At 33.8% G+C, this 14,413-nt stretch overlaps 1 protein-coding gene across 2 annotated transcripts in view; it reads right to left on the bottom strand.

Annotated features, from left to right (window-relative positions):
• Positions 1-14,413, bottom strand: part of GTF2A1L (general transcription factor IIA subunit 1 like) — a 41,182-nt gene that overhangs the window by 15,988 nt on the left and 10,781 nt on the right. For both annotated transcript variants that reach the window (XM_064494511.1, XM_064494509.1), the window contains 2 exons: positions 12,691-12,775; positions 11,063-11,652 (listed from right to left, as the gene is read on the bottom strand). In XM_064494511.1, coding sequence (XP_064350581.1) covers positions 11,063-11,652; positions 12,691-12,775 — 675 coding nt within the window. The remainder of the gene's footprint in view (positions 1-11,062; positions 11,653-12,690; positions 12,776-14,413) is intronic.

Here is a 14,413-nt window from a genome sequence, read left to right on the forward strand (position 1 = left end):
AACCTTTGGTTAGGTAAAACACATTAAGCAGAAATCAAAAACAAAACCAAGTAAATTAGACTTCATCAAAATGGCAAACTTCTCTCCAAAAGACAGTGAAGGATGTGAATAAACTACAAATCTTACCAACTACTAGCAGAAGTTTGCATTCCACCAACATTGCTTGGGAATACAGCCACTTTAGAAATGAATTTGGCAGTTTCTTATGAACATACAGGTATCACATAACCTAGATATCCCACTCCTAAGTACTTACTCAAAAGAAAATAGAAGTCCACAGTGGGGAACAAAAAAACCCACAAACCCACACATGAATGTTTTTAGGGGCTTTATTCACAAATGCCCTAAATGGAAGAATCCAAATGTCCAAATGGTGACTGCATAAACAAACTGTGGTACAATGGGAATACACTAATATGTCCAAAAACATGGTTCAATCTCAAATATATCATGCTAAAGTTATGTATTGCATGATTCCATTTGTTCAACATTCTGAAAAAGGCAAGCCTATAACAAAAGAAAACAGATCAGTGAGTGACTGCCAGGGACCAGAGGTAAAGGGAGGGTACTGACTACAAAGAGGCCTGAGGGACCTCTTTGGCGTGATGGAAATGTTCTGTATCTCAACTGTGGTAATGGTTATATAACTGCCAGCATCTTGTCAAAATTCTTACTGTACATCTAAAAACTGTATACCTAAAAAAAAAAGTGAATTTTATTGTATTAAAATTCACCCCCAATAAGTCTAATTTTGTGAAAAGTAAATTATGGTCAGTTTAGTCCTGGGCCTAAATCACATGTTGGAATTGGCTTCTCATTTTAATAGCAACAAGTACTGAAAGCCTTAAACAGCAAGATCTTTTTTTTGTTACAAAATGAATCAGAGCTCCCATGGTACTTTACCAGATTAGTATAAGCTTATTAAGGATCATTAAAGATTCCAGGACTCTTGTAAATGAATTCACGTAGCACCATCTTATTTTTCTTTTATCAATGAGATCCTCTTTATTCTGAGAACGGAGTAAGATTGCAAATTCAAATTTACTATCAATAACTACAAAAGAGTTTTGTCATTCTCAGCTTCTTTCTTCAGAAGAACTTCCACCAAGCATTAGAAAGTTAGTATGATTATCTGACTCCTATCTCCTTTTCTAAGGTGGTAGTTTGACTAAAATAGCCAGGAGTATTGCCCCAACATCCATAATTGATACTGCAGGCCCATGAATAGAAAGATTTAAGCTTTTCCTATGGCCAAACATCCACTACATATTATCAGTGAACTCCTCCAAGTTAAACTGTTATGAGGAGGTTTTCATTCTTTCTCAAAAATAGTAGATCTCTCCCAAGGATCAACCAAGAGCTTCAAGTACTGTCCTTTGAAAAGCCATTAAAAAAAAAACTGAAGAAGAATTTAACATTTTCTCCACACTTTTTAACAAATGTCTTGGAAAAGACCTTCACTCTAACGTATTTGAGTTTCATGGCAGCCAACAAAACTTCTTTTAGAATTACTAGCTGTGTCTTAGCACTAATGCATGCCAGGTGCTGAAATAGATACAGCAATGCTCTCTCTACTGAAGCAGCAAAACCACGTGTTGCCAAGAATCTCAGGAACTCCAATAGTATAGAGAGTACCAAATTTTGTTAAGCAAAAAAATTCATTATTACGAAGATGTCAGTTTCCAGTTTCCAAAAAGGGTGTCACAACCTAGGAGTTTTTTGATTGTGCCAACATGCAAATAAAGATTAAAATCAGATGCTGGCTGCCCTGAGAAGCACTATTTTTATCCTGCTGAATGTTAAAAGAAAAGTCATTGCTGACTCTTCCATGCTGGCTGAATACAAAGAAACGTCAACAGTTCTAGTGCAGATGACGTCATCTGACAGAGGCACTGCTTCAGTTTTCTTTCTCTGCTCTAAAACAAAGCTTGTGATTTCCAAGATTCTCAGCTTCACCGAGGTCTTTTCAATTGCATATGGCTTCTCTGTCTGAGTAGTACAATTAATTAGCAAATGCATAGGACACTTCAAGATAAAGCTTTGTTTGCCAAATCTAGCTTCCAATCTTTTCAATTTAAGCTTTCCTCTAATGAAAGGTTTTCCAATGGCTGGTAAGGACTGACAGAACTTCGTACCCAAACATGAGGATAAATAAAAAACAGGAGAAACCTAAGCTATAACACACCTTCTTTTCACATTGTCAAACCAAACTATGTGAAATTCAGTTGCCTATAATCATAATGGTAGGGCACATCTTCTTTAATTCTTAAGAGAAATTTAATCTAGGTATCTACCATAACGTAATGGCAATAATGATTATATATTACCTAACAATGTACAGTAGTATCCCATGCTACTCTACTCTTATTTGGCACAAAATATATCTCAACATATTTTGACAAATGCAAAAAAAAAGTATTGTGTTAAATTGTTTTTTTTCCTATAAAAAGTAAAAATATCATATACCTGGCTTAAAATATCATATACCTGATTTAGAGATACTAATTTAGAAGTAGCATATAATGACTCAAAAAATATTTGCTCAATTAACCAAATCATGAATTCAAGTAACTACTGATACATTTTATCTTTCAGAGGAATGTCAGGACAGATTTGAAAAATAAAAACTGTAACTTGAAGTTATATATTCTCCTTTCCCCTCACTCCATCCATTTTTCTTTCATATATTGATTTTGAGCTAGATCATTGGTTCTTTATCTTAATTACAATCATTTCAGAAAACTCTTGAACACTAATGAATGGACCCCACTCCAAACCAATTAGATCCAAATCCCTTGAGGCAGACCCAAACATTTTTTTATTGCCCCAGTAATTCTAATATTTAGCCAGAGTTGAGAACTATTGAGCCAAATAAACTAACCACAGATCCTGTTCTTAAAAAGTTTACATTCTAGTATATATATATAGTCTTAAATGTTGGGTATACAAAGATTAATGAAATGTACCTCTCAGTGCATACAGGACATTTTAATGTATCTTTTAACTACATTATGACAGACACATGCTTAAGGTGCTATGATAACACAGTAGAGATACATCCAACTTAATAATGAAAGAAGAGGGAATAGACAGAAAGATATTAAAGTAAGATTCCTGAAGAAAGTAATAAATGGATAAGTAGGAATTAACCAGAAAAAAGGATGGTAGGAGAATATCCAGGCACAAAGCAAAGGACATAACAATCAAAGAGAGAGGCAGGAAACAACAAAGTTAACACAGATAATCGCCCACAGTTGGTGATTCCCAATGAAGTAGTAGGTATGAAATGAAGGAAGAGTAAATAAACTCTGGCAGAGAAAGAACATGGAGATCCTTGCATGCCACATTAAGAACTCTGACCTAAAACAGAGTGCCAGACATTTCTCAGGCAAGGATAGATTTACTCAGGGTCAGCAGATTTGGGGTGTGCAACCATGGCAAACCACGTACAAGTCCCCTCAAGGAAAGCAAGCTTACAGAGAGAGGAAAAGGAAGTTGGGAGTGCTACAGTAAACAAAGAGTTCACAGCTTTTCACCAACTAAGTTGTTGCCAGGAAAGAAGAGGGGGTCTTTCTTCTCCTAATTGGGTTCTGCTGTTGTCACAGGGAATGAGAGCACCCTCTTCAGGTCTCCTGACTCTATTTAATTGAAGTTTATGTTTCTTAATTTTTTTTTACAAGGAACTTAAATTTTACCCTGCAGGTGATCAGCAGTCAGTGACATGTTAAGCAGGCTACATGTGTGGTAAATCTGTGGTAGCCATGAGGAGCAAAGATCACAACTAACATGCAATGAGCTCTTACCATGTGCTAGGCAGTGTGCTGCTCAGCACTTCATATTGATTATCTCAGTAACTCACAACTATGATCCTATGATACATACTATTGTCTTAATTTTACAAATAAGGAAACAGTAATTTGCCCAAGTCACAGAGTTACTCAGGGATAATAGAGAAGGGATTCAAAATATCTCTGATCCCTGAAGCCTTTAACCTCTAGGGTGGATGGATTGGGAGGAGTGGAGTGAAAAACAGCAGAGACTATAGGTCAATAAAATTAGTTAGAAGCTATATTATCCCAAATGAGAGACAATTAGGGCAATGGCAGTAGGGATGGAGAAGATGGAACAGATTCCAGAAACACTTAGTTATAAAAGTTCTCAAAAATTGTATGATCCAGTCTTTAAAAGGAATGAAATTCTTACATGCTACAACATGGATGATCCTTGAAAATATGCTAAGTAAAATGAATCAGAAAAGTACAAATATTGTACAATACCACTTATGAGGTAACTGGAGTAGTCAAATTCACAGAGACAGAAAGTAGAAGTTACCAGGAGCTGAATGGAAGGGGTAAAGGGGAGTTACTGTTTAATGGATACAGAATTTCTGTTTGGGATGATTTTAAAATTCTAGAGATAGATAATGGTGATGAATGCACATCAACATGAATATACTTAATGCCACTGAAGTGTACACCTAAAAATGGTTAAAATGGTAAATTTTATGTTATAAATAGACACTTGAACAATATGGGTTTGAAATGCACAGGTCCACTTACATGTGGATTTTTATCAATAAAATGTACTATAAGATCTGTGGTTGGTTGACCCCATGGATGTAGACCCACAGATATGGAGGGTTGACTATAAAGTTATACACAGATTTTTGACTGTATGGGGCTTGGTGTCCCTAAGCCCTGCACTGTTCAAGGATCCATTGTACATATTTTACCACAATTTAAAAAATAACTTTTTAAAAACATATGATATAAGGAGAACAAGGAGGGAAAGAGTCAAAAAGTCATTATAGTCCTTTGCTTGGGAAACCAAGTGGGCAGTGATACCATGCAGTGTCTATGATGAGGAAACAATGACCTGTTGTTTCATTTAGGGAGAGCTGCCTACAAGGGAAACAGACATGAGAATGAAGCTCAAGGGAATAATAGGGTTTGAACTATTCATGAACCAGTCATCAACAAATAGGTCAGAAGAGAGTAGCCAGGATGGTAGAGTGGAAGGACCCTATGCTCACCTCCTCTCATGAGCACACCAAGATCACAACTAACTGCAGAACAACCATTGATGAAAAAGACTGGAACCTCCAGAGAAGATCTTCTACAACTACGGACATATATAAGGAACCAGTGAGACAGGTAGGAGAGACAGACTCATAATCAAATCACATATCCTCTGGGTGGGTGACCCACAAACTAGGAAACAATTATATTACAGAACCAGATGACTTCACAGGTGAATTCTACCAGACATTTAGAGAAGAGTTAACACCAATGCTTCTGAAACTATTCCAAAAAAACTGCTGAGGAAGGAACACTTCGGAATTCATTCTATGAGGCCACCATTACCCTGATACCAAAACCAGACAAAGATGTCACACAAAAAATTACAGGCCAGTATCACTTATGAATATAGATGCAAAAAACCTCAACAAAATACTAGGAAACCAACTCCAACAATGCATTAAAAGGATCATACATCACGATCAAGTGGGATTTACTCCAGAAATGCAAGGATTTTTTCAATATCCACACATCAATCAATGTGAAACACCACATTAACAAACTGAAGAATAAAAACCATATGATTATCTCAATAGATGCTGAAAAAGTTTTGATAAAATTCAACAGCCATTTATGATAAAAAGTCTTTAGAAAGTGGCCATAGAGGGAACATACCTCAACACAATAAAAGCCATATATGACAAACTCACAGCTAAAATCATACTAAATGGTGAAAAGCTGAAAGAATTTCCTCTAAGATCAGGAATAAGACAAGGATGCCCACTCTCACCACTTTAATTCAACATAGTTTTGCAAGTCCTAGTCACAGCAATCAGAGAAGAAAAGGAAATAAAAGGAATCCCAATTGAAAGAAAGAAGTAAAACTGTCACTGTCTGCAGATGACATGATACTGTACGTAGAAAATCCTAAAGATGCTACCAGAAAACTTCTAGAGTTCATCAATGAATTCAGTAAAGTTGCAGGATACAAAAATAATACACAAAAATCTGTAGCATTTCTGTACACTAACAACATAATATAAGAAAGAGAAATGAAGGAAACAATTCCATTTACCATCACAATAAAAACAAAAACAATAAACTACCCAGAAATAAACCTACCTAAGAAGGCAAAAGACCAGTAGTCAGAAAATTATAAGACAATGATGAAAGAAACTGAAGATGACACAAAAAAATGGAAAGATATACCATGTTCTTGGATTGGAAGAAACAATATTGTTAAAATGACCATACTACCCAAAGCAATGTACAAATTCAGTGCAATCCCTATCAAATTACCAATGACATTTTTCACAGAACTGGAACAAAAAAGTTTTAAATTTGTATAGAAACACAGAAGACCCTGAATAGCCAAAACAATCTTGAGAAAGAAGAACAGAGCTGGAGGAATCACATTCCCTGACTTCAGACTATACTACAAAGCTAAAGGAATCAAAACAGTATGGTACTGGCACAAAAACAGATCAATGGAACAGGATAGAAAGTCCAGAAATAATGGAATAGGATAGAAAGTCTAGAAATAAACCCACACATTTATGACCAACTAAATGTCTATGACAAAGAAGGTAAGAATATACAATGGAGAAAAGACATAGTCTCTTTAGTAAGTAGTGCTAGGAAAACTGGACAGCTACATGAAAAGAATGAAATTAGAACATTCTCTAACACCATATACAAAAATAAACTCAAAACAGATTAAAGACATAAATGTAAGACCAGATACTATAAAACTCCTAGAGAAACTCATAGGCAGAACACTCTTTGACATAAATCATAGCAACATTTTTTTCAATCCATTTCCTAGAGAAATAGAAATAAAAGCAAAAATAAGCAAATGGAACCTAATTAAACTTAAAAGCTTTTGCATAGCAAAGGAAATCATAAACAAAATGAAGATAACCTATGAAATGGGAGAAAATATTTGCAAACAATGAGACCAACAAGGGATTAATTTCTGAAATTTCCAAACAGCTCAGACAGCTCAATATCAAAAAAAAAAAAAAAATCAAAAAATGGGCTGAAGACCTAAATAGACACTTTTCTAAAAAGACATACAGGTAGCCAAGAAGCACAGGAAAAGATGCTCAGTACTGCTAATTGTTAGAGAAATGCAAATCAAAACTACAATGAGTGATCACCTCACACTGGTCAGAATGGCCATCATTAGAAAATCTACAAATAATAAATGCTGGCGAGAGTGTGAAGAAAAAAGAACTCTCCTCCTTTGTTGGTAGGAATGTAAATTGGTGCAGCCCCTATAGAGAACAGTATGGAGGTTCCTTAAAAAACTAAAAACAGACTTGTCCTATGATCCAGTAATCCCACTCCTGGGCATATACCTGGAGAAAACTAATTCTAAAAGATACATGCACCCCAATCTTCAGAGCAGCACTATTTACAATAGCCAAGACACAGAAGCAACCTAAATGTCCACTGACAGATGAATGGATAAAAATGATATGGTAGGTAGGTAGGTAGGTAGATAGACAGACAGACAGATACACAGTGGAATATTACTCAGCCATTAAAAGGAATGGAATAATGCCATTTGCAGCAACATGGATGGACCTAGAGATTATCATATTAAGTGAAGTCAGAGAAAGACAATTATCATATGATATCATTTATACATGGAATCTAAAAAAAATGATACAAATGAACTTATTTGCAAAACAGAAACAGACTCACAGACATAGAAAACAAACTTACGGTTATCAAAGGGGAAAGTGGGGGGGTGGGTAGAAAAATTAGAAATTTGGGATTAACATATACACACCACTATATATAAAACAGATAAGCAACAAGGACCTACTGTATAGCACAGGGAACTATGTTCAATATCTTGTAACAACCTATAATGGAAAAGAATCTGAAAAAGAATAGAGATATATATGTATAACTGAATCACTCTGCTGTACACCTGAAATTAACACAACATTGTATATTAACTATACTTCAATTTTTAAAAAGTGGTTATAAAAAACTAAAAATAAAGAAAACATTTGACAACAACAACAAAAAGCAAACAAACAAAAGAAACAGGAGGAGCTGGTTAAAGCTTTTTCCAAAGAAGAGATAAAAATAGCCACGGGGGACATGACAAGATGTTCAACATCACTAATTATGCAAGAAATGCAAATCAAAACTACAATATGATATCACCGCATGTCTGTTGGAATGGCTATTATCAACAAGGCAAGAAATAACAAGTGCTGGTGAGGATGTGGGGAAAAGGGAATCCTTGTGCACTGTTGGTGGCAATGTAAATTGGTGCAGCCACTATGAAAAATGGCATGGAGGTTCCTCAAAAAATTAAGAATAGAACTACCATATGATCCAGTTATCCCACTTTTGGCTATTTATCCAGAGAATATTAAAACACTAATTTGAAGAGATATATGCACTCCTATGGTCATAACAGCATTATTTACAAGTTTATTATTATATTAAAGATGCCACTACCTTGTTTTCTCTGATCCTGGACTTTACAAAAACAAACAAACCAGTCGTATTTAAAGCCATGATAATGCATGAGTTAAAAACATGATAATCCACAGAAAACATGAAGTAAGGAGAGAAATGCGCTAAGGATAGAACCTCAGGAAACAGGAGGGGCAGATAAAGAGGAGCACGTAAAGGAGAAAAGACGAAGAGTCAGAAAGATAATTAGAAGAAAAGGCAGCAGAAATAATAAAATCTGGGAGTGGGACAATGAAGATGGTGGGGAGGGCAGGCAAGAGATAAAAAGGAGCTAAAGAAGATACACTTCCATACCCATTTCTCTCCTTCTACTTGTACTTTTTGGAGTTCCAATGAAGACCTGAATTTCAAGTCTTCTATAGCAATGTAAGATTAGAAAACCAAATTCATACACTGAGGAAAAACTTAACATAGTGTGTAATATTCACTTTAAAATAGGAGCACATCAAAAATTGTCAAGAATGTTTTATGCAACAAGGACTTAATGTATATCACAGGGAACTATACTCAATTTCTTGTAATAACATATAACGGAAAAGAATCTGAAAAGAAAATATATATGTATGTATATGTATAACTGAATTGCTTTGCTGTATCTGAAACTAACATTGTAAATCAACTACACTTCAATCAAAAACAAAATTCAAAAAAAAGAGTAAGTTTTTATGTAGGTTTAACATTCTTACTGTTTCTTAGAACATAAGATCCCTGGCAGTCTATACAGGAAAAATAAATGAGTAGGGCTACCTGTAACTTGCTTTAAGCAAGAAGAATTTCTGATAAACTACTTATAAAAAAGCTATTTATAAAATGTTTTGAAAATTATTATCAGCATAAATTTTACCAGATTACTATTTTACGGTATCCTACAGTAAATTAATTGAAAAAATATTATAAAATAAATACTTTTGAATGTTTGGATGTTTTTAAATACAGATCTATTTTAAAACCAACCAAGTTGTATGAAAAGTTATCCAATATATCACAAGCCCATAAAGCATAACTGCACTAATCTAAAGCTTCTTATGGCAACAGAAGCTATTAAAAACTCTAGATACATTATCTCTGATAATTATAAAAATTATGAGGTTGGTTTTAAGCCCAGTTTACAGACTATAACTGAATTTCAAAGAGTAACACTACATAGCTTGTTTGTAAGTGGTAAATCTGGAATTTGAACCTATTGTGGCTTTAAAGCTTAAACTTTTAACCACTACCCCCTAAACAATCCTTGATTAATCTCCCTTAACTAATCTACTACCCCATATCAGAATAAAGTACAAGGTGACGTCTAGTAAGTAATAGTAGAATAAGTCCTTGAATCATCATACCAAAAATCTTCAAAGTTCATATAGAGTCCAGGAGAAAAATGCCTCTAAAAGTTTTCAGTGATGAAAACAAACACTTATTTTAAATTTATAGTTAATTTACCTCAAAATCAAATGTTTTATAATTATGAGTTTATCCTACATTTCTTAAATTTTATATATTATATGAAAAAGATAATGAAAAATATTCAAAAAACATTTTAATCTTAATACATTATACCAAAGCTGAACTAAAAACAGACCTGCTAAAAGATTCTGAACAGGCTTCATCAAACATCTGAAACATTCTAAAACAGGTCAAATGGTTTCTGACAGACATTTTCTTAGTTCGTTATCCTTCACTGTACCCTCTATCTTCCCCTTTCACCTAGAAAGACGTTAAGGTGACACTTTACCACTATACTGTTACAGATTTGTATATCAGTTCTAAAGGACCACTAAGCCATTAACTAGAGACACAAACCTTTAATTATTTGTCATATGTCACTAAATTGCATAAATGGAGTTAGCGCTACGGCGTATTTTACGTTTGTAAAAAGATAATGCAAGATTTTTTAATTTTACCATCTAAAATTCTCCATGAATCTTTCTGCAATCACTATGAATTCCTTAGAAATTAATAATTTAAACCAATTTTCAATATGGAAAGTTAATTAGAAACTATTTTTTAGTGGTTTGAATTCCAAAAGAAATTAAGTTAACTAGTATTTTAGCAAGCAGGGAGAAACAAAATATCTACTAGTAAGGTAATTCCTCATGTAGAGAAAACTTTTCATATGGGAATTTAGGAAAATAAGGTAGAGCAAAAAAAAATACTTTGGACCTGTTTTGTATATTAATTATGACAATGAATTACCTCAAAATATTCATTTAACTACTAGGATGGACTTCTGGATCTTTCAAATTTAATCTAAAGACAAAAAACAATTCTCACAGTGTAAGGGAAAGGTAAACCGCATTACCTTAAAACAAATGCATTTTCTTTAAAGACATATTCTAATTCATTACTTGAAACTAAAAGTTTAGCAATGCTGAGCATGAATACTTTTAAAAACTGATAGTTATGTTAAAGAAAACAAAGAAAGAATCTTCTAAAGAAAAAAACAAAACATATACTTCTGAGTAATCTTACAACTTTTTAAAAAAACAACTCAGGACATCTAATCACTGGCCACTGTTTATTCACTAATACCATTAAGTTGAACATAGAACTACCTTCTCTGAGACAGGTAGACTGCTGGGCTCCTCTGCATCTCTTGGCTGCTTTACAGAATCACATCCACACAACCTATTTTTGAGAATGTGAAGCTGAACATCAGGCATGTGCTGGTGCTGAGTCCCCTGAGGGCCTGTGGAGAGGGGCCCACCATGCAGATTTTGAGTCATACCAGCAAAAACACTGAGCACTGGCTCCACATGAGAATCTGTCTGAGAGACCTGTGGAGAAAATACAACACCTGGAAGGCTGATATACTGAGAGCTTTTCAGCTGACTCGGTAAAGCTTCAGACATGAGTTTATGCTCATTTCCAGGATGAACAAGTATATCACTGGTAGTGTTTTCTACACGTTTCCTCTCCACTGTGCCAGAATGAAGAACCGTAGGCTGTTGGAGCACAGTTTCCATTCTCTGTGATTTTTCAGTAGTTGCTTGAAGAGAACATGGGTTCAACTGTGGAATACTGGTCTGTATTACTGAAGGCTGCCCAAGCTGCTGAAATACTTGCTGAATTGGATGCTGAAGAATATTTGCTCTTCCAGAAGTCTGTGTTACCATAATTGGTACATTGACTTTATAAAGGTGACCTTAAAAAGGAGAAAACAAAACTGTAAGTATAAGAGAATCCAAATTTCCTTTAAAAAAAAAATTTCATGCACAACAGGCTGGGAGGAAATACAGCAATATGTTAACAGTGGTTATCTCTAGGAGTTTCTTTTGTTTTTCAGTTTTGTTTTCTATAATAAATATGTGTTCTTTTATTTTTAAAAATTAAATGTCTTGCTTTAATTCTAGCTTTTTCCCCACTATTGCTTATATGGCACATTTTGAGACACAAACAGGCAACCAATATTTACTCCATAAACATCTCCCATTGTTTGATAAATTACAGTGTTACCAACCCAAATTGGGACTTCTAACAAATTTAATCAGGGAGAATGTATTTCATACACTTAAGATATAAGATACCATATAACAACAATAAGACAAGGCTATCCAGAAAAGGGTTCAATAACTTGAAAAGTTTTCAAATTTCTCCCCCTCTTTCCTTTAAAATAATACTAAAGGAAGAAAGAAGAAATTTATTTTTTGAGCATTGAGTCGGGTGCTTTGTTTAAACTCTGCAACAATCCAAATAATAGGTATGACTCTCTTTCAAATCAAGAAACAGTTCTCTGAAAAGCAGAGGTTAGTTAATATAGAAATTTTTCAAATATTTTATACACTTTCCAATAAGAAAGGAGGCAATGGTTGATTAATCTAATCTTTAGTTTTTCTTGATTAGAGCCAGCAGGGACACATACGTTATTTTTTTATTTGTCAAAATTCAGATAACTGGCTTGAATTAGAGAAAACCTACATTAAAGCATCTTACACAATGTTGGAAAAGAGAACTGGAAATGAAATACAGAACAGGCTTTGTACCTGCGACAGTAGACAGGCTTACTGTCTTTTGTGATAGACTGCTTCCATAACAACAATAGCCCATTTATTATTACTTTTAAGTAAGTTTTATGAAATGTTCCTATAACCTCAATAAATTCAGGTATTTAAAATCATGAAAGGTAACATCCAGAAGTCAGTACCAATACTAAGAACAAAATATTTTTAGACTATACTCTTACCGGATGCAGTCTGTAGTGTCACACCTGCTGGTACATGAATAGGATAACCAGGAAAAGCAAAGTTTGCACTGGAGTTTGAGGTGTCCTAGACGTGAAAATTTTATATTAGTTAGAAAAGGGCTTTACTTGAATATTTTTTTCCTGATCTCATAGAGTAAAAAAAAATCTGATTCACATCAACAATATAATGGTAACACAACATTAGGGTGAGTTCTCTGAATAAAACAGCTTTTTATTATTTGATTTAGATCATCTCATTAAAAATAAAAGGAATTCTGTTCTATGGCTATTAGCAATGAAGCCAGTAAGTCTTCATAAACAACGTGAACATGGATTCATTAAACTTGCCCACTACATGGCACTGGCTGGGACACTGATCCTCAAGATGTCAAATATAAGAACCACAGTTACTAGAATCCTCTAGTCTGTAAGTTGATCATAAATAGTATTTTAAAGTAGACAACATAATAGTGTATAATTTTTATTTGGGAATAATTAAACCTTAGGTTTTAAAATTTTAAATACTAAATCAAAAGACAAAGAAACATTTCTGCCTATTAGACCTGCAAACATTTAAAAGATTGATTAGTAATATCCAATGTTGGTAAAGATGTGATAAAAATCAGTTCTCTCAAACCATTGTTTATATGAGTGTATATGGTACTATCCTTTTGGAGGACAACTTTGCTATATATACCAAAATTGGTAACATGAATGATCCTTGACCCAGAAATTCTACTTCTAAGAATTTATCCTGATTACCTGATTATCACACAAATACACAGACATACCTACAAGTATAACCAATGGAATTCTATATTAGAAAAATACTAGGGCAGGGAGGGTACAGCTCAGTGGTAGAGTGCAGTGCTTAGCATGCACGGGGGTTGAATCCCTGATACCTCCATTTAAATAAATAAATAAATAAATAAATAAATAAATAAATAAATAAGCCTAATCACCTACCCCCTCAAAAAAATTTTTAAGAGAAATACTAGAAATAATTTAAATGTCCATAAACAAAAGATTGGTTAATTTAATTGTGATATATCCACTAAGGCCAATCAATATTTAACTGGTATTGAAAAGAGTCCACCTATATTACCAAGTTTAAAAAACAAAAATTACAGAAACAGTACAGAGAATGATCCTACTTTTATCCTGAAAATTAATGTAATTTTCATGAAAGAAGTCTAAATGGATACACATCATACAGTTAAAATAGTTATCTTTAGGATGTAATCTTGCAAGGGTCTTTCACTTTTTACTTTATAAATTTGCTTTTACTTTATAAATTTATTTTCACTTTTTAGAAGTATGTTATTTCTTTACTGAGGAGAAAAGGTATTTCCAAGAATTTCAAAGGCAGAGATACTTCTTCCTATCAAAAGCAGCATCATTCTTCCCAAAAGTCCTAGTAAGGCATATGGTTTTCGTTTCTTTAATGAAGAAATGGAAATAAATGGCCCACTAAAACCCTTTACCCTAGAAAGGTAGCTCATGGACTGAAAGAAAACGAAAAACAGTAAGTGGATTATGTATCATCTTTTATCTTCAAAGAAAAGTAAGAAAAAGTGCTATTTTCTCCCTCCTGAATACTACTCAGTTTTCTACATATAAGCTTTAATTTTATTTTCTGCTCCCAAATCCTAGGGGGAAAAATCTAATCTCTACCATACAAAAGTAAAAAAATAACCAAAATATTCTACTGAAATAAAAGAAA

This window comes from Camelus dromedarius, chromosome 15 (genome assembly GCF_036321535.1).
Source record: "Camelus dromedarius isolate mCamDro1 chromosome 15, mCamDro1.pat, whole genome shotgun sequence".
Taxonomy (NCBI): Eukaryota; Metazoa; Chordata; class Mammalia; order Artiodactyla; family Camelidae; genus Camelus; species Camelus dromedarius.